Source organism: Salvelinus alpinus, chromosome 33 (assembly GCF_045679555.1).
Source record: "Salvelinus alpinus chromosome 33, SLU_Salpinus.1, whole genome shotgun sequence".
Classification (NCBI taxonomy): Eukaryota; Metazoa; Chordata; class Actinopteri; order Salmoniformes; family Salmonidae; genus Salvelinus; species Salvelinus alpinus.
The window spans coordinates 27221281-27247574 of record NC_092118.1 but is presented as its reverse complement, the minus strand read 5'-3'; the positions used below and the strand labels follow the sequence as shown (position 1 = coordinate 27247574).

The window sequence follows — 26294 nt, the reverse complement described above, 5'->3', positions numbered from 1 at the left end:
GCCCCAATAAAGAAACTGGACGCTAATTGCCTTTGGCACTGAAGTGAACTTGAGGACAAAATAGAATCAGATAATATAGCAATAATGAAGTCAATAATTCGTCTTTAGTTTCAAACTTGGACAATGTCATTTCCTCTAATTAATTCAATCGGTGATGCATTCAATTCATTTTTTTCTTCTGAATCATAATTAAGTTTAATTGTCAGCAAATCAATCAATCATCATCAAGCAGCAATGGCTACTGAAGCGTGGACCAAAAATAAAACAATGTGATTACAAACAAGAGGCTTGGATGTGTCAACCTCTCTGGACCAAGTCTGTGCATCACACCTCGACAAAATACTTTCTCCTATGGACTTTTATTTCATTTTTTTGGTTCATTTCTGGAAACATGAATTTGTCCCTCCTCGACTCCGCACTCAATGTCAGTTGTCAATCACCGTGACTTCATTAAAGGATTTAACAGGATAAAAAGTCACATACTGAATACCTCCTCGACTCCGCACTCAATGTCAGTTGTCAATCACCGTGACTTCATTAAAGGATTTAACAGGATAAGAAGTCACATACTGAATACCGGATAGGTGCAGTGAAATGTGCTCCAAATGTGAAAAGTGAAATTAAATTAAGTGAAATGTGGGCAGCAGAGCGTTGGGCCAGTAACAGAAAGCGTTGGGCCAGTAACAGAAAGGTATCTGGTTTGATTACCTGAGCCGACACGGTGAAACATCTTTCGATGGGCTCTTGAGCAAGGCACTAATTTGCTCCAGGGGTGCCGTACTACTATGGCTGACCTGTAAAACAACCCATTCAATTATCCTGTAGTCCATCAAAAGGTCAATGATACAGAAAGATCCATTATGGGGGGCAATGGACTGTTGGAGTCATGTAGGCAAAGATAGTAGGACTACAGTCTAGGTTCCTCATCACAGGAGACTTGGCCTTATGGACATAAACAAGCTAGCTAGCTAAAAAACAATGTCTGCTCCTCTACTTTGCCAAACAAATCAAAATGCAAAATTAGCTATTCTCGTGTTATCTGTGCAGAGTACTCTCACTTATCAACAGATGAATTTGAGATTTTGTACACTAGCCACATTTATATTTTTTGCATTACATTGTTTATAATTTACCTAGCTATGTCCTGCCACAACGTTTGCTAAGTTAGTTAGCTAGCTTCTCACATTCAGCTAAACCAAATATTATCTATACTCTCTGGCTAAACAAACTGGTTGACATCAATACATGTTCAATTCCTTTCTTGTTTCTAAAAATGTGTTTTTTATTGAGCTAGTGAAGTAGTACAATAATACTTTGGTTGGTTTCTATTCACTCAATCCAACCAGGAGACTGGGTGTGGATCCAGTCCCTGAGGAGAATAGACTGGAAGCAGCCCCGTTGGGAAGGCCCATACCAGGTTCTGTTAAACCACCGCCTTTGCCATTAGAACAGCTGAGAGTCACTTGGGTCCACGTTACCCACTGCAAGAAGGTATGTACACATATAAGCACTGCTGATCACACACAGAGTTAGGAGAAGAACCGAGTACCAACAGGGTCCGGGGGTTACCTCCTTAACGAAGATTTCCTATCCCGACCGTTCATCACTGTGTGTGCTCCTAGAAGTGTGAGTATGGAGTGGTACCTAGCAGACCGACTAAGGGCAGGAGAGGGTTGGCGGTTTTTGGGAAGAGTAGGGGCTCTGAGCTGCATCATAGTCTTGGTAACCTTTCTGATACATCCAGATCCACCACCTGCCGGTACTAATTATATGACGCCATTGTCATTGATAAGAAGTAAAAGATAAATGATATAATACACTGATGAGTGTCTTACAGAATAAGGAGTCAAAGAAGATCAAGATGTAGGATTTAAGGTAAATATTAAACAATTCCCTAGGAAAGCAGACAACTGTACAGGGATTGGGTTGGCCAGATTGAGATACTCGGCCAACCCACCTCGGTTCACTTTAACTCCTGATGAGTACCAGTGTTATAGATACAAGAATGGCACCGAGAACTTAGATGATTTTAATGGCTGAAAGGTAATCGTTAATGTGACTGACTTAGGTTTGGAAGAAATTCTTAACCTAACAGCACCCATAACTGATGTAGGGTGGGCTCGTACTAGCAAAGGATGCATACGACAGAAACTACCAGAAAGGGTGGATAGGCACTTGCGCCCCGGTGTTATTGGTCCAACCAGTACGAGTTAGTCATCAGAGGCCTGTTATAGGAGGCTAAAGTAGGCACAGGAGGAGTTTTGACCAGGAGGGGAGTAGCTTTGTCTAGATGGATGCTATTGGCATCCTCAGGGAAGTTACAGATTGATACAAAGCTATGAATCAAATAGGTGAAGACTTTACCACTACGTTCTTTTGGTGGTTGACAATAAATAAAAATGTGGATTGGATTAATGACATCTATTATAATCAACAGAGAATCGTGAATGATACTGGGGATGCAGTAAAGGGATTCTCTGACCAATTATCCGCCACCTCCCTCATGACCTGGTAAAATAGACTGACTCTCAATATGTTAATTGGCAGAAAAGGGCAGGGTATGTAGAATGATTGGGGTTCATTGCTGTACATTTATTTTTTAATAACACAGCTCCAGACGGATCAGTGACTAAGGCCCTGGCTGGTTTAACCACATTAGCTCACGAATTAGCAGAGAACACTGGGCTGGATAATTCTCTAACAAAGTGGTTTGACAGGGTGTTTGGGAAATGGAAAAAGGTAATAATCACTGTGTTGTGGGCAACTTTCACCTGTATGAGTGTTTTGGTTCTGTGTGGATGTTGTTTGGTCCCATGTGTGAGAGGTTTGATCACCAGGACTCTGGAGAGGTCAGTGACGCAACAGATGGTGAGATACGGACCGATTCCGAGCTCCGGCCAGTGGGATGACGAATACAGACCTCCAGGCCTAGGAGATGGCTCCGTTTCTTTTAACTACGAGGAGCCAATGTTGGATGAGTCTATTTTTAATGTTTAGACTGTTTTTTATGAAGATTGTAATAAAAATCCTAACAGGAATCGTTATAATTGGATATAGGCCTATAACAGTCATTGATGAATATCGAATGAACATACATGTATTGGTTTGGATTATTCTTGTATACCATTTATGTTTCCATATAGTGTTTGATGTATCAGTGTGTATTATTTAGTCATTAAGGGTGGATTGTTAATGGAATTTATATGTTTAAATTAAGGATTAGAATATTCCACCCTGAAACAATATAATTGTATGAAATTGATTAGAAACATAAAATTATTATTAATGATGTGTGTAGTTTTAGTCAGTAAAATTATATTAAATGATGTGTGTAGTTTCAGTCAGAATTAGGGTAAAACAATATATCTGTACTATGTCTTTGTAGTATCTTAAACATAGACTGTCTGAGCAAAATTCGGTGCCGACCTTGGCTAGGGGCCACTGAGAGATTTGGGAGAGGGCAGGGAGTACTTCTCACGGTTTCCCTAATCTTGGGGGAGGACAGGGAGTGCTTCTCACGGTTTCCCTAATCTTTATCGGCTGGGTAGTGATACAGTATGTGCGTAGGATACCTACTGTTTGTGTGTGAAGGTATGTGCGTAAGGAGCCTGTATAAAATGGATGGTTTTGTACAACGGACTGGGACGTCCTCGTGAATAAACATTTTGGCTATTGTAGCTGGGACTCTGTCTGTTTCATTTCAACCAGTATCTTACAAATTATGGGTAACAGACTGAGCAGTTTAATTGAAGTTCAGTTTATGAACATTGATAGAATTCACATAACAGCCTCCTACTGGCCCTCCAACACCACTTCCAGCAGCATCTGGTCTCCCATCCAGGGACTGACCCAGACCAACCCTGCTTAACTTCAGCAAGTCAGCAGTAGTATGCAGGGTTGTATGCTGCTGGCCATTGTCTATATAAGGCCCCACAGTTCACAGTGCGTGTCAGAGCAAAAACCAAGCCATGAAATTGAAGGAATTGTCCGTAGGGCTCCGAGACAGGATTGTGTTGAGGCACACATCTGGGGAAAGGTACCAAAAACAATTCTGCAGCATTGAAGGTCCACTAGAACACAGTTTCTCCATCATTCTTAAATGGAAGAAGTTTGGAACCACCAAGACTCTTCCTAGAGCTGGCCGCCTGGCCAAACTGAGCAATCGTGGGAGAAGGGCCTTGATCAGGGAGGTGACAAAGAACCCGATGGTCACTAACAGAGCTCTAGAGTTCCTCTGTGGAGATGGGAGAACCTTCCAGAAGGACAACCATCTCTGCAGCACTCCACCAATTAGGCCTTTACGGTAGAGTGGCCAGATGGAAGCCACTCCTCGGTTAAAGGCACATGACAGCCCGCTTGGAGTTTGCCAAAAGGTACCTAAAGACTCTCAGACCATGAGAAACAAGATTCTCTGGTCTGATGAAACCAAGATTGAACTCTTTGGCCTGAATGCCAAGCGTCAAGTCTGGAGGAAACCTGGCACCAACCCTATGGTGAAGCATGGTGGTGGCAGCATCATGCTGTGGGGATGTTTTTCAGCGGCAGGGACTGGGAGACTAGTCAGGATCGAGGCAAAGATGAAAAGAGCAAAGTACACAGAGATCCTCAATGAAAACCGGCTCCAGAGCGCTCAGGACCTCAGATTGGGTCGAAGGTTCACCTTCCAACAGGACAACGACCCTAAGCACACAGCCAAGACAACGCAGGAGTGGCTTCGGGACAAGTCTCTGAATGTCCTTGAGTGGCCCAGCCAGAGCCCGGACTTGAACTCGATCGAATATCTCTGGAGAGACCTGAAATAGCTGTGCAGCAACACTCCCCATCCAACCTGACAGAGCTTAAGAGGATCTGCAGAGAAGAATGGGAGAAACTCCCCAAATACAGGTGTGCCAAGCTTGTAGCATCATACCCAAGAAGACTCAATGCTGTAATCGCTGCCAAGGTGCTTCAACAAAGTACTGAGTAAATGGTCTGAATACTTATGTTAATGTGATATTTCCCTTCTTTTTTTTTTTATAAGTAAGCAAAAATGTACTTTAAAAAATGTGCTTTGCATTATGTGGTATTGTGTGTAGATTGATGAGGGGGGGAAAACGATTTAATCAATTTCAGAATAAGGCTGTAACGTAACAAAATACTTTCCGAACGCACTGTATATATTCTACAAAACCTACTGAGTATTCCCTACAATAATTTTACTGCTGCACCTAAAATAGTTTTTGCTCTATAAGCTCAGCTTGGTCTCATAGACTAAATGTAACATAGTAGATGTAAATCAGGGGCTGTCAAATTTGTATGATATTTAAAGTTTGGTATGGTTACATAAAACAAGTGGTTACTGAAGGCAAAAATTAAAGAAGGTTGGTTAAACCTAACATATTATACTAAACGTAGCATCTCGGATTTACATACAGAATAATACAAAATGCTCTGAGACCAGTTTATGATACTGCATAGCAACCAATGCTTTATATATACACTAGATAACAGACAGAGGGTGCTGTTTGGAAGCTCACACCTCCATCTTGGCACTCCCCCACTAATGTAAAACATATTTTGGAAGCTATAGAAATGCATGTACAAATTTTTACATTTGTTTTAGCCATAATGCATACTTAAATTATATTATGTGAGCTAAACACAAAAATCAAATATTTAAAAAATCCTTAAAGTATCATTTTTAGAAAGTACTAATGTTACTGTCCCCACTACCGTTGTGAACTACAACACAAAATAAACTTAAATACATGTAATTTTGTCCTTGAAACATCTAAAGGAAATACTGTAAAATTCCGATGGAAGACTGCATTTGATCTGATGAATGGCAACATGGTCGACCGGTGGCTTCAAAACCTCTCTTTGGCCAAAACATATCATCTGCAATCCAGGGTCTATTACGTCATAAGTAGCGACCTAGTAATGCAAAAAACCCAGGTCTGCTTCTTGTATGTATACTGGTATTTTTGCAATAAAAAATTACATGTGAACGATCTTACCATGAATGCCTTACCAAGGTCTGTCCTAGAAAGCCTACATAAACTTTGATCGCCTGAAAGGCCAAATCGTTTTTTTTTAGTTTTTTTTTTACAGATGTTTGGGCTCTAAAATGTGTTTATTAAGATCAAGTTTGATCCCCACTGTGAAATATTTTAAAGATCACTACAAACCTAAATACTTAAATAAACTGTGATCCATTCTGACTACTGCATTTGTCATCACACAGGACCACGTGCTGACACTTCCAGCAGGCTATGACGAGGCTCCCGGGTTGACTCTTTCATGTAGGATGAAAACGACTACATTGACCACAAACCTTTGTTAGTTACGGCCACTTTCACCATGATCCATAACGTTGTTTTGATGCCATGCTAGAGGAGGAAGAAAGAAGCTGACTCGGCGGAAAATCTGTCTCCTGTAGCAGGTGTTTTTCTTTTTGTTCTTTCGCCCCAAGCAAGGAGTTTTTGTATGGAGGTCAACGAGTGTTGAATTTGGTCAACAACCAAAAATATGGCTTATTTGCGACTTGAGGTTTATTTGATCGAATAGAAGTTTCATAATGCTTAAGTTAAGAGTGTACTGATTTAAGTAGGACACGTGATATCCAGGCTACTTTGATAAAAACACTTTATATCGGAATTGTCTCGAGGTGGCTATGCATATTCATGGAAACCGAGTGGCGGACCGGTCTAATGCACTGCATCTGAGTGCTAGAGGCGTCACTATAGACCCTGGTTCGATTCCAGGCTGCGATTGGAAATCCCATAGGGCGTCACGCAATTGGCTCAGCGTTGTCCAGGTTAGGGTTTGGCTGGGTTAGGCCGTCATTGTAAAGAGTTTGTTCTTAATGGACTTGCCTAGTTAAAAAAATTAAATGACTTGAGGCTAGTAGCATATCCTTTTTTTTTTAAAAGAAGCATATCTCTTGCCATCGAATACAGGCTGGTGACGTCAACAACCCTCATCGACTATTCAAAATAGATTACAACAATGAGATGTATCCACCAATCCAAAGAAAGGATAGGTGGGCGTGAGACAGCCCGCCGTGCCACTTTGTGGTCAACGACTCCCATTGTCAGTATATCCGTAATTTTTGGTGCCATTCAGCAATATGGCACAATCGGGAATTTTACTTAGGAATTGTGGATGATGTCATTATCACGATCTACTGGTTTTAATGTTTAATGTTATACCTCAGAAATAAATCTTTTTTGGATACCTTTACTGGGGCTTTTCTTTGTGATGATAGCCAAAGGGTTTCACTGGGTTGATATCTCTGGTCTGTTACTAGTGCCGTTTCAACTAGTTTTATCTTGTTCTTGATACCATGTCTTGTTTTGATGTGTTTTGACTGATGTCACTTCTATGCTAATATGGCAAAAATTCACAAACTAACCAACAACTGTACAATGTATTTAACCCTTGTTAACCCTCGCAAGGCTGCCGGCCCAGACGGCATCCCTAGTCGCGTCCTCAGAGCATGCGCAGACCAGCTGGCTGGAGTGTTTACGGACTTATTCAATCTCTCCCTATTCCAGTCTGCTGTCATCACATGCTTCAAAATGTCCACCATTGTTCCTGTACCCAAGAAAGCAAAGGTAACTGAACTAAATGACCATCGCCCCATAGCACTCACTTCTGTCATCATTAAGTGCTTTGAGAGACTAGTCAAGGAGCATATCACCTCTACCTTATCTGACACACAAGAGCCATTTCAATTTGCTTACCACCACCAATAGATCCACAGACGATGGAATCGCTATTGCACTGCACACTGCCCTATCCCATCTGGACAAGAGGAATAACTATGTAAGAATGCTGTTCATTGACTATGGCTCAGCATTCAACACCATCGTAACCTCCAAGCTCATCATTAAACTTGGGGCCCTGGGTCACGTCCTGTGCAACTGGTTCCTGGACTTCCTGACGGGCCGCCCACGGGTGGTGAAGGTAGGAAACAACAACTCCACTTCGCTAATCCTCAACACAGGGGCCCCACAAGGGTGTGTGCTCAGCCCCCTCCTGTACTCCCTGTTCACCCATGACTGCATGGCCATGCATGCTTCCAACTCAATCATCAAGTTTTCAGATGACACAACAGTAGTAGGCCTGATTACCAACAATGACGGGACAGCCTACAGGGAGGAGGTGAGTGCCCTGGGAGTGTGGTGCCAGGAAAATAACCTCTCACCCAGCATCAACAAAAGAAAGGAGCTGATCGTGGACTTCAGGAAACCGCAGAGGGAGCACCCCCCTATCCACATCGACGGGACCGCAGTGGAGAAGCTGGAAAACTTAAAGTTTCTCGGTGTACACCTCACAGACAGTGTGGTGAAGAAGGCGTAACAGTGCCTCTTCAACCTCAGGAGGCTGAAGAAATGTGTCTTGGCACCTAAAACCCTCACAAACTTTGACAGATGCACAATTGAGAGAATCCTGTTGGGCTGTATCACTGCCTGGTACGGTAACTGCACCGCCCGCAACCACAGGGCTCTCTCTATACTGTATTCTATTCTACTGTATTTTAGTCTATGCCACTTTGACATTGCTCATCTTAATATTTATATACTCCATTCCTTTGCTTTAAATGTGTGTGTATTGTTGTTAAATTGTTAGACATTACTTGTTAGATATTACTACACTGTTGGAGCTAGAAACACAATCATTTCACTACACCTGCAATAACATCTGCTAAACATGTGTATGTGACCAATACAATTGTATTTGTATTTGAGAGACCACAAGTGCTCATTGACCACATGTATTTATGTTTTTAATAAGCATTGGAGACGAAATATAGTTTACATGTTGTCAACAATCGAAGCCAACCCCGTCTGTTTCCCCCATAGTTGCGCATGCGTCGGTGTTGTTACTAAACTAACCAACCCATCTCTACACGTTCTGCGTACTACAATCAGCAAGTCGGACATTTCTGAGTTTCTTATTTCCGACTAGTACATGAACGCGGCATAACAGCATGACTTAAGTGATAGAACCACAGCGAATCATATTTCAGATACTTTATCCACCCTTTGTTATAAGCCAATAGAAATATCCCGCGGTGAATAGGAAACGCCCATCGTGAGCTTTTGATTGATTTCCGGTGTCTGTGAGATTACTTAGCTAGCCAGTTGCGGTACACTTTTCTTGTTTTGACCAGTGGTGATTGTAACAACGTCTTTAAAACGCACATTTTGAAATTGTTCACATAAATGGGCAATTTCTGAACAGGTACTTGTCTGAATTTTCGTTCAGGGAAGGTAAGCTGGCAACTGGATAGTAGCTAGCTAGCTACCGTTGGCTTTCAAGCTAAGTAACGTTAGCTGGTTAGCTTGCAAGCTAGCAGATCTGGGTGGTTTGATACATTTGTGTTGTGAACGTTCTTGTCGTTCGTTTATCGAGTCGTAAAGTATGCCTATTTCATTATGGATAATAAGCAACAATGCTAGATTCCATCGCAAATGAATATGTATGCTTGATTTGTAATTGCAAACCTGGCGTCCAGCTAACAATCTGGACGTATCTTAACAATTTAACTAGCTACTGTAACTATATAAGATATATAGCTTAACTAACTAGCTATGTGTTCAAAGTCATTTTGCAGAATTAGTTGCCTGCATAGGAACACGTGAACAAACACGGATACAATGTCAACATTGTTAGTTGCCATAGTAGTTAGCTAAGCCAAGATCTTAGTTAACTAACTTGTCAACTGCTGTAGCCAACGGCAATAACAATGCTCTTTGGTAGTATGCGAATAAAATAATGTATCTAACTGGGCTAACACTCAACCTCCATGTTAAACAACCATTAAACACCATTAACACCAGACATCACACATTTGTATATCTGGATTATTTCCCGGTGGGGTTTAAAGTGCTTGGCCTGGCAGAGATGTAACAGTTAGGCCTGTTTGACGTCATGACATGAATGAGGCACGTCTGTCTGAGCAGCTGCATGGTCAGCAGATCAGATTCAGCAACCATCGAGGTCAGGTTGCCCCATTTTGTGTCTGTTGAGTAGAGGGTCTCATCAGTCATTTGGTCTCGTGTGGCTGTTGGTAGAGCATGGTGCTTTCAACGCCGGAGTTTTGGGTTTGATTGTCATGGGGGACCAGTATGAAAATGACTCTAAATTAATAAAAATGTAACATTTGTTCTGTCAATTGTATCCCCAGTGACGCCAGTGAATGGCACAGGCAACACTTGTTGTGGGACCGACCTAGATGGAGAAGTTGCCCCTCCATGAGTAATGAACCTGAACCCATTCTGGAGCATGTCTACCAATACTGGTCTTAAGGTAAGGGAGCGCTCTGCCTCTTCTGCACCAAAAGCCAACTTCTGTCAAGTTCACCCAACACACACGCGAGAAGAGAGACAAAAAAACAGGATCTTCAAAAGTTCCCAAAGAGACACCCACACACTGAAAGTAAGCCTAGTGTGGTCTGTCTCCCTAACGTTTTCCCATAAATACGGCATGGCTTCCTTGAAGCTTTGTGCATTTTACTGCTGTTACCACCTGTCTTTTGTTTGAGAGAAATCTTGGAGGACTGGAATTGTGGCATGGGAATGTTTAACTTGAGGTGTGTGGTGTCCTCTAATAACGCATTAGGCCTACTCATGCCTTTTCGCCAACTCCTTGCTAGGGACACGCCTTTGCAATCTCATCCCAAAAGAGGGCAGTTTCAGGGTTGCCTTTTACTACCTGGTGCTCTGTAGGGCTGTGACAATACTAGTATTGCAATATTTGACACGAAGCAGACCTAACTCTTTGGTCCTTTAATAACCTGCTGTATTTAAAATATTGTCTAAAGCTTGGAAAATAAATTTGACTGGATGACAACTGATTGTTTCCAACGTTATGGTGTTTTCCTAAAAGTTAAATCTCTTGTTTCCTTGCCACTATACTAACGCGTATCATGGTACTGGTATCGTCCCAGCCGTAGTGCTCTGGAGGTTGCAGCTGCAACTATAGTCAGACATGACTTGTCACAACACATGCATGGTTGTTGCAGGAGGAGCCTGTTGCTCCTGGGAAATCCACTTGGATTTGATGTCAAACTGTAGTTTGACCAGAGCAATGGTGAACTACTCAACTTTTGTTTGATGTTTGCTAATTGCTAAGATTCAGTTGGGTGAAAGCTGTTTGTCATGTGTCTGCTGTTATTGCCATTCAGTCTGTTGCCTACGTACCTCAATGACTTCTGCGAGATGGTAGGCACCAACTTCCAGTTTGGCATACAGGCGTCACATTGGCGAAGTAGCTCTGCCCGTAGTAACATAGGTGTGACTACTCTGTCCTGCCTTGTCAGATGAATGGTTCACTCATTGCTCTGTGCCTCCTAAAAACATTAATAATTCTACAACGTGGTTTGTTTAATGGCACTCACTGTGTGCTGTCCGTTAACCTGAATTTTTCCGTTAGTTGCAGAGGGATGGGTTTGTTGCTAATCCGTTCCTTAGCTTACTGGCATATCTCCTGCTGTGAACTAGCCTATCCTCCTCCCCTGTGCTTCCCACTGAGCTAGCATTGGTGGGATATGATGCGGGCTGTGTTTAGGGATGCTCTCTGTGGGTGCTCTCACCTCCCATGGAACAAGGAAACTGATGCCAGACCAGACTCTCTGAAACCTGTGAGGTTGTCACCACATGCCTTTTGCCCAGGGCTCAACGTGTGCTCCCACTGCTGTCTGTGTTGCCTTGTAGTTCGACAACAGAGCTTGCCTCTGTTTATGCAGGTAGATGTAACTAACAGACTTGCTTGAAATTGGTTGTCTGCGTTCTCTGCAACATGGTGAATAGTGTTTTGCTAAGTGGTTTCAATCTAGGCATATTCCCCTCGTTGTAATAATCAATGCTACCAGTTTTTACTTCGTAGACATATATATTGAGTTGTTAAATGCCTTTTGTTCACTCTTCTGCTGAGCAGAGATCTGACGGTGAGGAACAGAGTGGAGAGCAGCAGCAACAAAGAGCCAGTCCAGCCCGTCCTAGCTTTGGGAAGAAGCAGCTTCCCTCCATCCCCAAGAATGCAGTCCCCATCGCCAAGCCTGCCTCTCCTGCCGCCACAGCCCAGTTGGCCAACGGAACACATGCCTCCTACGGTCCATTCTACCTGGAGTACTCGCTGCTGGCTGAGTTGTAAGTACTGGCCCCAGATCAAACTTTATTTTGGGTTGTGGATGTAGTAGACGCTACTGGCTACCTTTTAAAATGCTTCATGCCTACCTCCTTTGCTAGAGGTAATCACTGATCTGTATGCGACTGGATAAGTGAAGGTACGATTTGTTTTCACCCATCCAACCATGTCAGATCATTGATTAGCCTACCTGAAGGAAGGAAGGAAGGATGTATTTGCGCATAGGCCACTATGTTATGTAGTTAATTTAGAGAAGCTGTTGATGAAAAAATGCGCTGTTAATTTCCATTTCAATTTTCTGCTGCATTGATTTAATTCCATGTTACCTTGTGACCCACAGCACCCTAGTGATCAAGCAAAAACTGCCTGGAATCTATGTGCAGCCATCCTACAAATCAGCATTGAGTAAGAGCCTAATCTGTCCTTGTGTTTGACTGCATAATCTACACATAATCTATACAAAGGGATCATGAGATTCTCTTCTTTCCAGTGTGGTTCGGGGTCATTTTCATCAGACATGGCTTGTACCAGGATGGAGTCTTCAAGTTCACTGTGTATATTCCAGATAATTATCCTGATGGTGAATGTCCTGTGAGTACTTTTGTGGACCTGCTGTAACATTACAACACAGCTGTTTACACAAAATAAATACTTTTCTTTGGCACGTTTCAAAGGTTAGTTTGTTCAGCCTTTCCTGCTTTGGTGGCTGAGACTGTGATTGGTTTGTGACTATCATACAGTGCATTCGGAAAGTATTTGCTGTTTTTCCACATTTTGTTACGTTACAGCCTTATTCTAAATTTGATGAAATAGTTTTTTCCCCTCATCAATCTACACACATTACAAAACATGTTTAACAATTTTAGCGAATTGATTAAAACTGAAATATCACATTTACATAAGTATTCAGACTCTTTACTCAGTACTTTGTTGAAGCTCCTTTGGCAGTGATTACTGCCTCGATTCTTCCTGGGTATGACGCTACAAGCTTGGTACACCTGTATTTGGGGAGTTTCTCCCATTCTTCTCTGCAGATCCTCTCAAGCGCTGTCAGGTTGGATGGGGAGTGTCACTGCGCTCTGTGTTCAATCGAGTCAAGTCTGCTCTGGCTGGTCCACTCAAGTACAGAGACTTGTCCCGAAGCCACTCCTGTGTTGTCTTGGCTGTGTGCTTAAGGTCATTTTCCTGTTGGAAGGTAAACCTACCCCCCAGTCTGAGGTCCTGAGTGATCTGGAACAGGTTTTCATCAAGGATCTCTCTGTACTTTGCTCTGTTCATCTTTCCCTCGATCCGGACTAGTCTCCCAGTCCCTGCCTCTGGAAAAATATCCCCACAGCATGATGTCTACCACCACCATGCTTCACCTTAGGGATGGTATTGGTGAGGTGAAGAGTGGTGTCTGGTTTCCTCCAGACATGACGCTTGGCTTTCAGGCCAAAGAGTTCAATCTTGGTTTCATCAGACCAGAGAGACTTGTTTCTCATGGTCAGTCCTTTAGGTGCCTTTTGGCTAACTCCAAGCAGTCTGTCGTTCCTTTTACTGAGTGGCTTCTGTCTTGCTGCTCTACCATAAAGGCCTGATTGGTAGAGTGCTGCAGAGATGGATGTCCTTCTGGAAGGTTCTCCCGTCTCCACAGAGGAGCTCTGTCAGCGTGACCATCGGGTTCTTGGTCACCTCCCTGACCAAGGCCCTTCTCTCCTGATCTCTGTTTGGCCGAGCGGCCAGCTCTAAGAAGAGTATTGGTGGGTTGTTCCATACTTATTCAATTTAAGAATGATGACGGCCACTGCGTTCTTGGGGACCTTCAATGCTGTAGAAATGTTTTGGTACCCTTCCCCAGATCTGCCTCATCACAATCCTTTCTCTGAGCTCTACGGACAATTACTTCGACCTCATGGCTTGGTTTTTGCTTTGATACGCACTGTCAACTGTGGGACCTTATATAGACACGTGTGCCTTTCATGTCCAAACAATTGAATGTACTACAGGTGGACTCCAATGAAGTTGTAGAAACCTCAAGGATGATCATTAGAAACAGGATGCACCTGAGCTCAATTTCAAGTCTCATAGCAAAGGTTCTGAATAATTATGTAAATAAGCTATTTCTGTTTTTATATGAATTTGCTCATTTCCAAACCTGTTTTCGCTTTGTCCTTATGAGGTATTGTGTGTAGTTAATCAATTTTAGAATAAGGCTGTAACGTAACAAAATGTGGAAAAAGTTGAGGGGTTTGAAATGCGTGTTTTGTTATTTATGCAGTATTCTAACAGTATTATGTTCTCTCCTGTACCCCCATTCAGAGAGTGGTGTTTGATATCCCAGTCTTCCACCCACTTGTGGACCCTGTTTCAGGAGAGCTTGATGTCAGGAGAGCCTTCACCAAGTGGAGGTCAGTATATGGCTTCTATGCCCAGATCATTACATCCAAATGAATGAGGATGATTTAGAAATGGGTGTTTGTCAGTTACATGTGGCTTGCTATTTTTCCATTACTGTAATGTCTGCTCCACCATGTACTAGTCACTACTACACAGCCTTACACATCCCTTGATAGGCTAAATGCAGTTACTACTTTTTGATCTGTGATGTTACTGCTTCATGTTGTGATTGATATGTGTGTTCTCTCAGGATGTTGTAGTTCTGGTGGTAAATAGTGATACAGTGCTGTCACTGAGTTCCGCTGTGGGGCTGTCTATAGTGTACCTTAGTTAGAACTGGCATGTGTCGCATCAAGGCCCAGTGTTTACTCTGACTGCTGTTCCAGCTCTGTTCCTCATGGCCTGTTTCTTCAGCTGGACAGTGACACAGCCTTGTAAGGTCTTCTCTTAAACCTCAGTCTCTATCAGCTGAAGGTGGATTTATAGGAGCACAGCACTATATGTTTTACTGAATGGGGAAAGTTGTCCATGACATTCTCACTGGAAACCTGTCTGTCATTATGGTGTGTCACACTTTGGCTGTGCACTACTGGTGTTTGAGCAGTGCTACTGTTGGGTATTTCACTAGTCTGAGATGAACCTATGCACCATGGATTGCCTTTATGATATTTGTGTATTTACTGTGACTGTGAGTTGTATTTGGTTTGCCATTATGTTGAGAGAATCATAAATGTCTCCCTGTGGACATGAAGGCGTAATCACAACCACATCTGGCAAGTCCTGATGTATGCACGCACGGTGTTCTACAAGATCAACACTATGGAACCACTCAACCCAGAAGCTGCTGTGCTGTAAGTCTGTACTTGTTCACTTTCTCCTCACAGCCTTCTCTTCCTCCTGTAGATGGATACTGGGCCACGTGTACGTATGTGACCTGGGTCAGTTTATATAGGTCAACAAGCAAGCTAGTTGTTGTGCTCCTATTGTGTACCCTGAAACTTCAATTAATAGCCCATACATTTATTTGCTTCAGTCACTGAACACAACCGGTGCTTAGAGACGGGCTTCTGTCTATTTGAGCCAAGTGTGTATTTCCTTAATGCACACAGCTATTGCACAAAATGTTGAAGACTACCAAACCTAATTGTGACCAGTATAAACATAACAAATCTATCGCAGATCATACACCCCCAATTTGGCACTTCGGCACCATGGAGAGCTTGAATTTGACGTGTTTATTTTTGATGGCGAGCAATGTTTTTAATGCACATGACTGGGATTATTAGAGCTGTGTCCATGGTAACTTCATAAACAATTAATTTAGACCCATTTATTTACTGAAATGTGTGCCGATGCCCGGCTACTAAAAGGGACGGGCGGCTGTTGAGACTTGCTGTTTAATTGAAATGTTGTGGTATTCTGTTGAGTCTGTTTTTTCTTAATTTTCTGAGCTAATGAATTAGATTGTGGCCAGGTTGGGGCAATTATCACTTCACACTGTATTGACTGGCAAATTGCATGTATAATCAAATGTATTAGTCACATGTGCTGAATACAACAGGTGTAGACCTCACACTGTTTTTTCAGGTACGACAAGGATGTGCAGGTGTTCAAAAGCAAGGTGGTAGACAGCGTCAAACTATGCAACAGTCACCTCTTCGACCAACCCAAGATGGACGATCCTTATGCAATAAGGTTGGTAGTAGGAAAAGCTCATTCCTGGAATTCCATTTCTCATAGCTCAAGAACAATCTGAACATTATTATTATTTATTTTTATTTGCTGTCAATAAGAAACCTCCTGCAGCATATGAAAGGAGATGCAATAAATGGTTTGAGAATTTGTTTCTTATAAGTGTTATTTTTTTATGCAAATTTTTCCAGTTTCTCTTCATGGAACCCAGCGATCCACGACGAGGCGAAGGAACGGATGTTCACACATAAAGTGAGTTTTCTAAACCGCAGCAGTGTGCTTTTCAGACTTATGTAAAAGGACACAAAGCTCTGAGTCTGTCTGCTATGGGCCATGGACTCGGGTTCCCTCTGAGCTCACTCCCAAGAGGCTTGTTTTACTTGAATGAGAGCCAGCAGGGCTGTGATTGGTCAAGCTGTGTGAGCGGCCATTTGTTTCCATGGTGCTAGCTGACCAGTGTGGTAATGCGTGTCTGTTATTCTAGAGACGGCCTGAGGATCACCACAAGGGGCTGCAGGTGTCAGGACTGTCTTGGGTGAAGCCCGGATCCACACAACCCTTCAGCAAAGATGACAACCCTCCCCAGAGCTGAGCTGATCCTGCAGTCCGAGTCAGCAGCCACTAGCGGAAGATGCAGAGCAGAATGCCACGCCACAGACTAGCTTCAGCAGCCGTTCAGTCGTATGAATAGGAACTGAACAAGTTGAATGTACTTAATTTTACATTGCAACACTTGCGCTCAGCTTTAAAAGCATTATAGGCATCTTGTGCTCAAACAGCTATAGAACAAAAATGTGTATATTATGTAAGTAAATCAACAATGACAACTGGTTGACTTAGTAACACAGGCTACAATGCAATCAGAGCTTTTTCCCTTTATTTTCTTTTCTGCTCTTTGCACATGCTTGGGTTTGGTCTATGAAGATAATCACTCAAAGCTGGTTGAAAGGTGAGAATAAAAATCAGCATTAATTCTAGGTATACTGTATGAGTGGACTGGATTCATGACTGCTTGTTAAGGTGGGCTCAGGACAGTTAATTATTGGGCCTTGGAATGTTTTTCAATGACTTCAGACTGGAGATGGGCTCTAACCTTGGGTATTATTTTGTCCCCAAACATATTTGACCGAAATAAAATTAGACCAACACTACATTTTTGGTGTGGGGGGAAATGTATTTTCTTTTGGATTACGGTTTAGTATATTATTTCTTTACTGTGTAAACTATAGGCAAGATGGGTAATATATATTACAGGCAGGTATGGTTTTAATGAATATGCTAAGTTAAATCACGTCTGTCTTGACATTGCTTTTAATTCAGTTTGAATGTTCTATTTACCCTTATTGAGCTGATTAAAGGTTTGTGGAAATATAAATATGTGCTGTGGGAATGGCAGCTCTCAACAGACATTGTTTTGCTCAAAGCTGTTGGCTACTTGGCACTATTTATATTGCTGTGAAATGAAGTAAACACATGCTGTCGTCTGGACTGTTGAATTTGGTAAAACAATGCATATGTGGACTTCTCATTTTACCGTTCCTATATGGAACCAAAACTTCAGTCAACAGTTTGCGCTGTATAGGTAGTGAGTTTGGAAATCTTTTCTTTGAAAGGAAATAAACATGACAATGCATACCAATGACTATATATTTTTTTTAATTGAGCCTTTATATAACTAGGTAAGTCAGTTGAAAACAAGTTCTTAATTACAATGACGGCATAACCCGGATGATGCTTGGCCAATTGTATGCTGCCCTATGGGACTCCCAATCATGGCCTGTAAATGATACAGCCTGAAATCAAACCAGTGTCTGTAGTGACACCTCAAGCCCTGCGATGCAGTGCCTTAGACAGCTGTGATGTAGTGATTTAGGTTTGGGGTAAGCACTGCTTGCCATTGACTAGCTGTGGAGATCTAAGTAGCCTTCATTCATCACATAAGGGTGTGTGGGTCAAGTCGCACGGCAACGTGTTAGAGCTCAATTTGGCCTTAGTGTCTCCAGACTCCCAAATGTGTGACACCATCCATACGGTGCCTATAAACCCTATTTTCAGATCAAGCATACATTTGCTCTTAATAAATCAGCTGGATAGGTTGATAACCAGGGGTGAACATACGATGTTCGTGTTGAAAAATGAATTAAAACGTTAGCGAAGACAGACAATTTATGCTTGATCTGAAAATGTGGTTGGCGTGTGTGATGCAATTTCGGGGCCTCAGAGGCACGCGAGGCCAAAAAAGTTTAACTTTCCCCAGTAATACTTTCAGAAATTAAGGCTTGTGCTTTGATTTAACTTTCAGAATAATCAAAAGGAGCGCGTTGAAGTATATGTGTGAAAATTCTGGTTGGATATCATAGATTTTAGAAAACTTTTCCACTATTTCTGATCTCATGCTGTCAGGCAAGATTTATGGTTCACGTACCCTGGAAGGATATTGACCTCATCCCGTCAGTTGAGGATGCCTGGTCATTCTTTAAAAGTTACTTCCTCACCATATTAGACAAGCATGCTCCGTTCAAAAAATGCAGAACCAAGAACAGATATAGCCCTTGGTTCACTCCAGACCTGACTGCCCTCGACCAGCACAAAAACATCCTGTGGCGAACTGCAATAGCATCGAAGAGCCCCCGCGATATGCAACTGTTCAGGGAAGTCAGGAACCAATACACGCAGTCAGTCAGGAAAGCAAAGGCCAGCTTTTTCAAGCAGAAATTTGCATCCTGTAGCTCTAACTCCAAAAAGTTCTGGGATACTGTAAAGTCCATGGAAAACAAGAGCACCTCCTCCCAGCTGCCCACTGCACTGAGGCTAGGTAACACGGTCACCACTGATAAGTCCGTGATAATCGAAAACTTCAACAAACATTTCTCAATGGCTGGCCATGCCTTCCTCCTGGCGACTCCAACCTTGGCCAACAGCCCCGCCCCCCCCGCTGCTACTCGCCCAAGCCTCCCCAGCTTCTCCTTTACCCATATCCAGATAGCAGATGTTCTGAAAGAGCTGGAAAACCTGGACCCATACAAATCAGCTGGGCTTGACAATCTGGACCCCCTATTTCTGAAACTGTCCGCCGCCATTGTCGCACCCCCTATTACCAGCCTGTTCAACCTCTCCTTCGTATCATCTGAGATCCCCAAGGATTGGAAAGCTGCCGCGGTCATCCCCCTCTTCAAAGGGGGAGACACCCTGGACCCAAACTGTTACAGACCTATATCCATCCTGCCCTGCCTATCTAAGGTCTTCGAAAGCCAAGTCAACAAACAGATCACTGACCATCTCGAATCCCACCGTACCTTCTCCGCTGTGCAATCCGGTTTCCGAGCCGGTCACGGGTGCACCTCAGCCACGCTCAAGGTACTAAACGATATCATAACCGCCATCGATAAAAGACATTACTGTGCAGCCGTCTTCATCGACCTGGCCAAGGCTTTCGACTCTGTCAATCACCATATTCTTATCGGCAGACTCAGTAGCCTCGGTTTTTCTAATGACTGCCTTGCCTGGTTCACCAACTACTTTGCAGACAGAGTTCAGTGTGTCAAATCGGAGGGCATGTTGTCCGGTCCTCTGGCAGTCTCTATGGGGGTACCACAGGGTTCAATTCTCGGGCCGACTCTTTTCTCTGTATACATCAATGATGTTGCTCTTGCTGCGGGCGATTCCCTGATCCACCTCTACGCAGACGACACCATTCTATATACTTCCGGCCCTTCCTTGGACACTGTGCTATCTAACCTCCAAACGAGCTTCAATGCCATACAACACTCCTTCCGTGGCCTCCAACTGCTCTTAAACGCTAGTAAAACCAAATGCATGCTTTTCAACCGTTCGCTGCCTGCACCCGCACGCCCGACTAGCATCACCACCCTGGACGGTTCCGACCTAGAATATGTGGACATCTATAAGTACCTAGGTGTCTGGCTAGACTGCAAACTCTCCTTCCAGACTCATATCAAACATCTCCAATCCAAAATCAAATCAAGAATCGGCTTTCTATTCCGCAACAAAGCCTCCTTCACTCACGCCGCCAAACTTACCCTAGTAAAACTGACTATCCTACCGATCCTCGACTTCGGCGATGTCATCTACAAAATAGCTTCCAATACTCTACTCAGCAAACTGGATGCAGTTTATCACAGTGCCATTCGTTTTGTTACTAAAGCACCTTATACGACCCACCACTGCGACCTGTATGCCCTAGTCGGCTGGCCCTCGCTACATGTTCGTCGTCAGACCCACTGGCTCCAGGTCATCTACAAGGCTATGCTAGGTAAAGTGCCGCCTTATCTCAGTTCACTGGTCACGATGGCTACACCCACCCGCAGCACGCGCTCCAGCAGGTGTATCTCACTGATCATCCCTAAAGCCAAAACCTCATTTGGACGCCTTTCCTTCCAGTTCTCTGCTGCCTGCGACTGGAACGAATTGCAAAAATCTCTGAAGTTGGAGACTTTTATCTCCCTCAACAACTTTAAAAATCTGCTATCCGAGCAGCTAACCGATCGCTGCAGCTGTACATAGTCCATCTGTAAACTACCCACCCAATTTACCTACCTCACCCCCCATACTGCTTTTATTTATTTACTTTTCTGCTCTTTTGCACACCAGTATCTCTTCTTGCACATGATCATCTGATGATTTATCACTCCAGTGTTAATCTGCTAAATTGTAATTATTCGATTTATTGCCTACCTCATGCCTTTTGCACACATTGTATATAGATTCTCTTTTTTTTCTACCATGTTATTGACTTGTTTATTGTTTACTCCATGTGTAACTCTGTGTTGTCTGTTCACACTGCTATGCTTTATCTTGGCCAGGTCGCAGTTGCAAATGATAACTTGTTCTCAACTAGCCTACCTGGTTAAATAAAGGTGAAATACAAAAATAAAAATAAACGTCAAGACCATAGTGACTTGGTTTAGCAGTACTGTCAAGAGCCACTGGGGGTCACCACACACTAATGACAGGTTGCCATGTTATTTTCCCACTATCTCGCCTGTCAGAGTTAACATTATTATCCGGGAGACTACAGGTTTGTGTTATCAAAGTAAAACCTCCGCGGATTGGCTTCAGATCTACCGCGGCCATCTTGTGTGTCATGCCTTTATAACCAATTTGGTCTAATATTTGTCATTTTATTTTACATATGAGGAGTTATTATGGCACAAAAATGAAAATGAAATGTGTCCATGTGGAACCGACTCCAAATGTAATCTGAGATTATAAAAATTGAACGACTCCTCAATTGTCCAATCAGAGAGCAAGTAACTGATATGCAAATTGATGTCTTCATCGATTCGTCACGTCAGCAGCAGTAGAACCGCTGTGGTCAACTAGTTAACTTCGCTCTTATAATTTTCAGTCAACGGATTTTGCGTCACTTCGGTAAGTAATAAAATAATTTTCTCGTCATAAATAGAAAGTATTGGCTCCACACAGAGCTTTTAACTCTGGGAGCAAACTGTCATTCTAATGACTGAGAGACAGTGACGCTCAGCTGTGGTCACTAACGTTACGTTAATAGTGAGAATCCCGGTCTGAAAAGCACCCAACTAGCTAACTACAATATCAGTCAAATGGGTCCCGGAACATTGTGAGTTATTCCATTTCCATAATGGTTCTCACAGTTCGAAATATTGCATTCGTGTTACTAAAGTTATTGACGGCGCTTCGTTATGGTGGTCCTGAACTGACAGCGACCCGCTGTGATGGTACGAGCCTCGAGCCAGCTCAGCATCGTTACCATGAATGTGAATGCAGAGGATAAAGTGATATCAGTCGGTGGTCTCAACGAAAACGAAACTCGGTCGGGTCCATCAACAACTGGTTTAATTGTCTGTGGTCAATCTATTGCATTGTTCTTAATGAATGACTGTCGACCCCCATCCAGCTCTTCCCTCCTCTCCTACTCAGCAGAGGCGTCACGACACCACTGAAGTCGAGAGGAGAGGTGCTTGGAAGGAAAGACAAGTGGGGACACGTGTACGATTCGAGTCTCGAGAAGAACAGATGGTGGGAAAAAATCCCTATGGCTTGGCACCTGACTTTCAGATTCAGAAAGTTAAGATTCAGCTAGTTTCTCTAACTAGGTAGCTAGTTACCTGTTGTGACATGGAAACACATCGAGTGCCAAGCAGCCTTTTACTAGGAGGTGCAGCAAGGCTATTGTGAAGATTCGATGCTCAGATAGCCACGAGCCATAGCTGCACTCAGAGGATGCTGAGGTTAGTGGCCATTATAGACTGGCTTCTTTCTATCATGGGTTCATTGTTACAGATTCTCGCTGTGCCACATAAACCGGGGTTGGTTAGGATTCTAGAAGATATTCTAAAGTAAAATTCAACAATGCAATAGGATACTTATGAACCTTTCTTACTTCGTAATAATACTGTTATTCTTGGGATTATTCTTATATAGCGTCTTTACAAACGAGTGTAATCAGCAGTCAGTTGATTAAAGCCGATTGATGATTATCATGGATGTCCGTTGCACGTAGATGTAGTTTGTGCAAATTCTATTTTGATTTCTGATTCCATGATGGAGTTGGATCGTCGACAGACGACGGGTTTGTGAGTTTGGACAGTTTGATGCTGCATTGTTTCTGTCTCTATATCGTTGTCGTTATTGTGGCTGCACTTGTTATCGGTCTTTTTTTGTTGAGGGTGCTTAGATAAGTCACAAGGACTCTGAAATTGACGACGCCTATTTATTTGTTGTGTATCGTGGGTTGGTGATATCATGCTACTTTAGGCAAAGAGGCATAGACTCATGATAAACAAAGAAAGAAGCAAGCGGCATGCAGAGGTAGCTAGCCCACGGGGCACAGACTTCAATTCAACGTCTATTCCACGTTGGTTCAACGTAATTTCATTGAAATGACGTGTAAACAACGTTGACTCAACCAATGTGTGACCAGTGGGAGGAGGCTAAATGTAAGCAGGAAGCGCAGCAAAACACGAATGCATTTATATTGCACAGACTATGATGGGACCTGTTGAATGTGCTCTGGAATGGCCTTGATCAGTGAAATTAATCTCCATTGTCCAATGTTGCTTTTTTAACTAAATAAAAGTTGATTCAGGTGGGGGTCTTTTGTTATTGGTGGGCCGGTTATTACCCAATACTTTGAGGGTAGAGCCTACAGATAAACCAGCCAAACAAATAGTCTACATTCGATTTGGCAATGAATTATGTTTTACATTTTAAGTGGGTTTCACTGTAGCTAAAACTTAACTCCAGATATTAACTAGAGCTAGTTTCACTGCAGATCTGGGTTCAACGTCATTTATAAAGACTTTCTAGACTGCATCAAGTCTTCATAAGAACTACATAGATGCTTCACAATCCTAGCATTTATAAGCAAAGTCATAGCCTACCTACGACATGCAATTCCCCAAAAAACCTGCCTGATACTAGATCCTGAAGATTCTGGTCTTGATGAGAATAAAAATAAAATAAATGTCTGGAGATGTTCCTTTCTGCACTGTTCAACCAATCTAGTAAATGTGAAGGAAGAGTTAAGATGGAGTGTCACCTTGTTAATGGAAGGGAAGTCGTGTCACAGGCTCTCTCTTACATTTCCCCTGAAAACCGGAACTTATGGTTGTTGGCAACTCCGCTAAGGCTACACCCAAGGGTAGTGCTATTTCCCCCCCAAAATTTGTTCAATTATTTGAATTGCATTTCCTATTTTTTCTTCTTCGTTGAGCTCAATGCGCACATTGCACACTTTCTCTAGAGATAAATCAGATCCAGCCTGGACTGTGCGATGTAGTAGGGAGTTGTTGTTTCCAACAGGTCAATATTGTACATAGTTTAGCACATAAAACGTGGCAATTAACTAAAATGACCATAATCCATTGCGCATCTACTCGTCCAGTCTGTGTTTCTTTCATGCCTGCTACAGAAGAGACAGAATAATGCGTGATTGTGAGGTGATATAGAGAGCGGCTGTTGCTTCTTGCAGTAGCTCTACCTGAAAATACATGATCAAGTCATTGATAGTTGGTATTCAGCAGTCATAAAAGTATGTCTTGTTTACTTTGAAGAACTACAAAATAGTGATTTTGTCAGACAGCATAGGTAGCAACTCTATAGAGATGAGATGACTTGGAATAAAATAATAAAGCATCAAATAAAACAAATGTAATATACACAATAAGTGAAATATTTTTGAAAAGCAAACTGGCTCTAACCAGAATAGAAAGAGGAGTGGGAGGCCCTGGTGGACAACTGAGCAAGAGGACACAAGTCCTCAACTGGCAGCCTAGAAGGCCAGCATCCCGGAGTCGCCTCTTCACTGTTGACGTTGAGACTGGTGTTTTGCGGGTACTATTTAATGAAGCTGCCAGTTGAGGACTTGTGAGGCGTCTGTTTCTCAAACTAGACACTAGACACTCTTCGTATTGTCTGAGATCCCTAAAGATTGAAAAGCTGCCGCGGTCATCCCCCTCTTCAAAGGGGGTGACACTCTAGACCCAAAACTGTTACAGACCTATATCTATTCTACCCTGCCTTTCTAAAGTCTTCGAAAGCCAAGTTAACAAACAGATCACCGACCATTTCGAATCCCACCGTACCTTCTCCGCTATGCAATCTGGTTTCCGAGCTGGTCACGGGTGCACCTCAGCCACGCTCAAGGTCCTAAACGATATCATAACCTCCATCGATAAAAGACAATACTGTGCAGCCATATTCATCGACCTGGCCAAGGCTTTCGACTTTGTCAATCACCGCATTCTTATCGGCAGACTCAACAGCCTTGGTTTGTCAAATGACTGCCTCGCCTGGTTCACCAACTACTTCTCAGATAGAGTTCAGTGTGTCAAATCGGAGGGCCTGTTGTCCGGACCTCTGGCAGTCTCTATGGGGGGTGCCACAGGGTTCAATTCTCAGGCCGACTCTTTTCTCTGAATACATCAATGATGTCGCTCTTGCTGCTGGTGATTCTCTGATCCACCTCTACGCAGATGACACCATTCTGTATACCTCTGGCCCATCTTTGGACACAGTGTTAACAAACCTCCAGACGAGCTTCAATGCCATACAACACTCCTTCCGTGGCCTCCAACTGCTCTTAAATGCAAGCAAAACTAAATGCATGCTCTTCAACTGATCGCTGCCCGCACCCGCCCGCCTGTCTAGCATCACTACTCTGGACGGTTCTGACTTAGAATATGTGGACAACTACAAATACCATGGTGTCTGGTTAGACTGTAAACTCCCCTTCCAGACTCACATTAGGCATCTCCAATCCAAAATTAAATCTAGAATCGGCTTCCTATTTCACAACAAAGCATCCTTCACTCATGCTGCCTAACATACCTTCTTAAAACTGACTATCCTACCGATCCTTGACTTCGGTGATGTCATTTACAAAATAGTCTCCAACACTACTCAGTAAATTGGATGTAGTCTATCACAGTGCCATCCGTTTTGTCACCAAAGCACCATATACTACCCACCACTGCGACGTGTACGCTCTCGTTGGCTGGGCCCCGCTTCATATTGGTCGCCAAACCCACTGGCTCCAGGTCATCTATAAGTCTTTGTTAGTTAAAGCCCCACCTTATCTCAGCTCACTGGTCACCATAGCCGCACCCACCCGTAGCACGCGCTCCAGCAGGTACAGTTGAAGTCGGAAGTTTACATACACCTTAGCCAAATACATTTATACTCAGTTTTTCACAATTCCTGACATTTAATCCTCGTAAAATTTTCCTGTCTTAGGTCAGTTAGGATCACCACTTTATTTTAAGAATGTGAAATGTCAGAATAATAGTAGAGAGAATGATTTATTTCAGCTTTTATTTCTTTCAACACATTCCCAGTGGGTCAGAAGTTTACATACACTCAATTAGTATTTGGTAGCATTGCCTTTAAATTGTTTAACTTGGGTCAAATGTTTCGGGTAGCCTTCCACAAGCTTCCCCAATAAGTTGGGTGAATTCTGTCCCATTCCTCCTGACAGAGCTGGTGTAACTGAGTCAGGTTTGTAGGCCTCCTTGCTCGCACACGCTTTTTCAGTTCTGCCCACACATCTTTTGTAGGATTGAGGTTAGGGCTTGTGATGGCCATTCCAA

The 26294-nt window shown here is 43.0% G+C and overlaps 2 protein-coding genes across 9 annotated transcripts in view; both read left to right on the top strand.

The window, feature by feature from the left end:
* The first annotated feature begins 9064 nt into the window (after positions 1-9064).
* LOC139562776 (AKT-interacting protein-like) lies at positions 9065-17841 on the top strand. 4 transcript variants are annotated; one of them, XM_071380796.1, is made up of 11 exons: positions 9065-9228; positions 10175-10296; positions 11926-12137; positions 12476-12540; positions 12626-12726; positions 14437-14525; positions 14901-14948; positions 15267-15365; positions 16102-16209; positions 16398-16458; positions 16691-17841. In XM_071380796.1, the coding sequence occupies exons 2-11, from the start codon at positions 10249-10251 to the stop codon at positions 16796-16798; spliced, it is 939 nt and encodes a 312-aa protein (XP_071236897.1). In that variant the 5' UTR covers positions 9065-9228; positions 10175-10248; the 3' UTR covers positions 16799-17841. The 4 variants fall into 4 exon arrangements, with proteins under 4 accessions (XP_071236897.1, XP_071236899.1, XP_071236900.1 ...); XM_071380797.1 differs by having other exon boundaries at positions 9117-9257; XM_071380798.1 differs by lacking the exon at positions 14901-14948.
* A 3665-nt stretch (positions 17842-21506) lies between these two features.
* LOC139562966 (chromodomain-helicase-DNA-binding protein 9-like) overlaps positions 21507-26294 on the top strand; it is a 142317-nt gene continuing 137529 nt past the window's right edge. For 4 of the 5 annotated variants that reach the window (XM_071381172.1, XM_071381175.1, XM_071381174.1 and 1 more), the window contains exon 1: positions 21507-21597. The gene's annotated coding sequence lies outside the window, so the exon portion shown is untranslated. Of the gene's footprint in view, positions 21598-22102; positions 22437-26294 lie in introns of those variants that run through there. The other variant, XM_071381171.1, reaches the window with a different exon arrangement.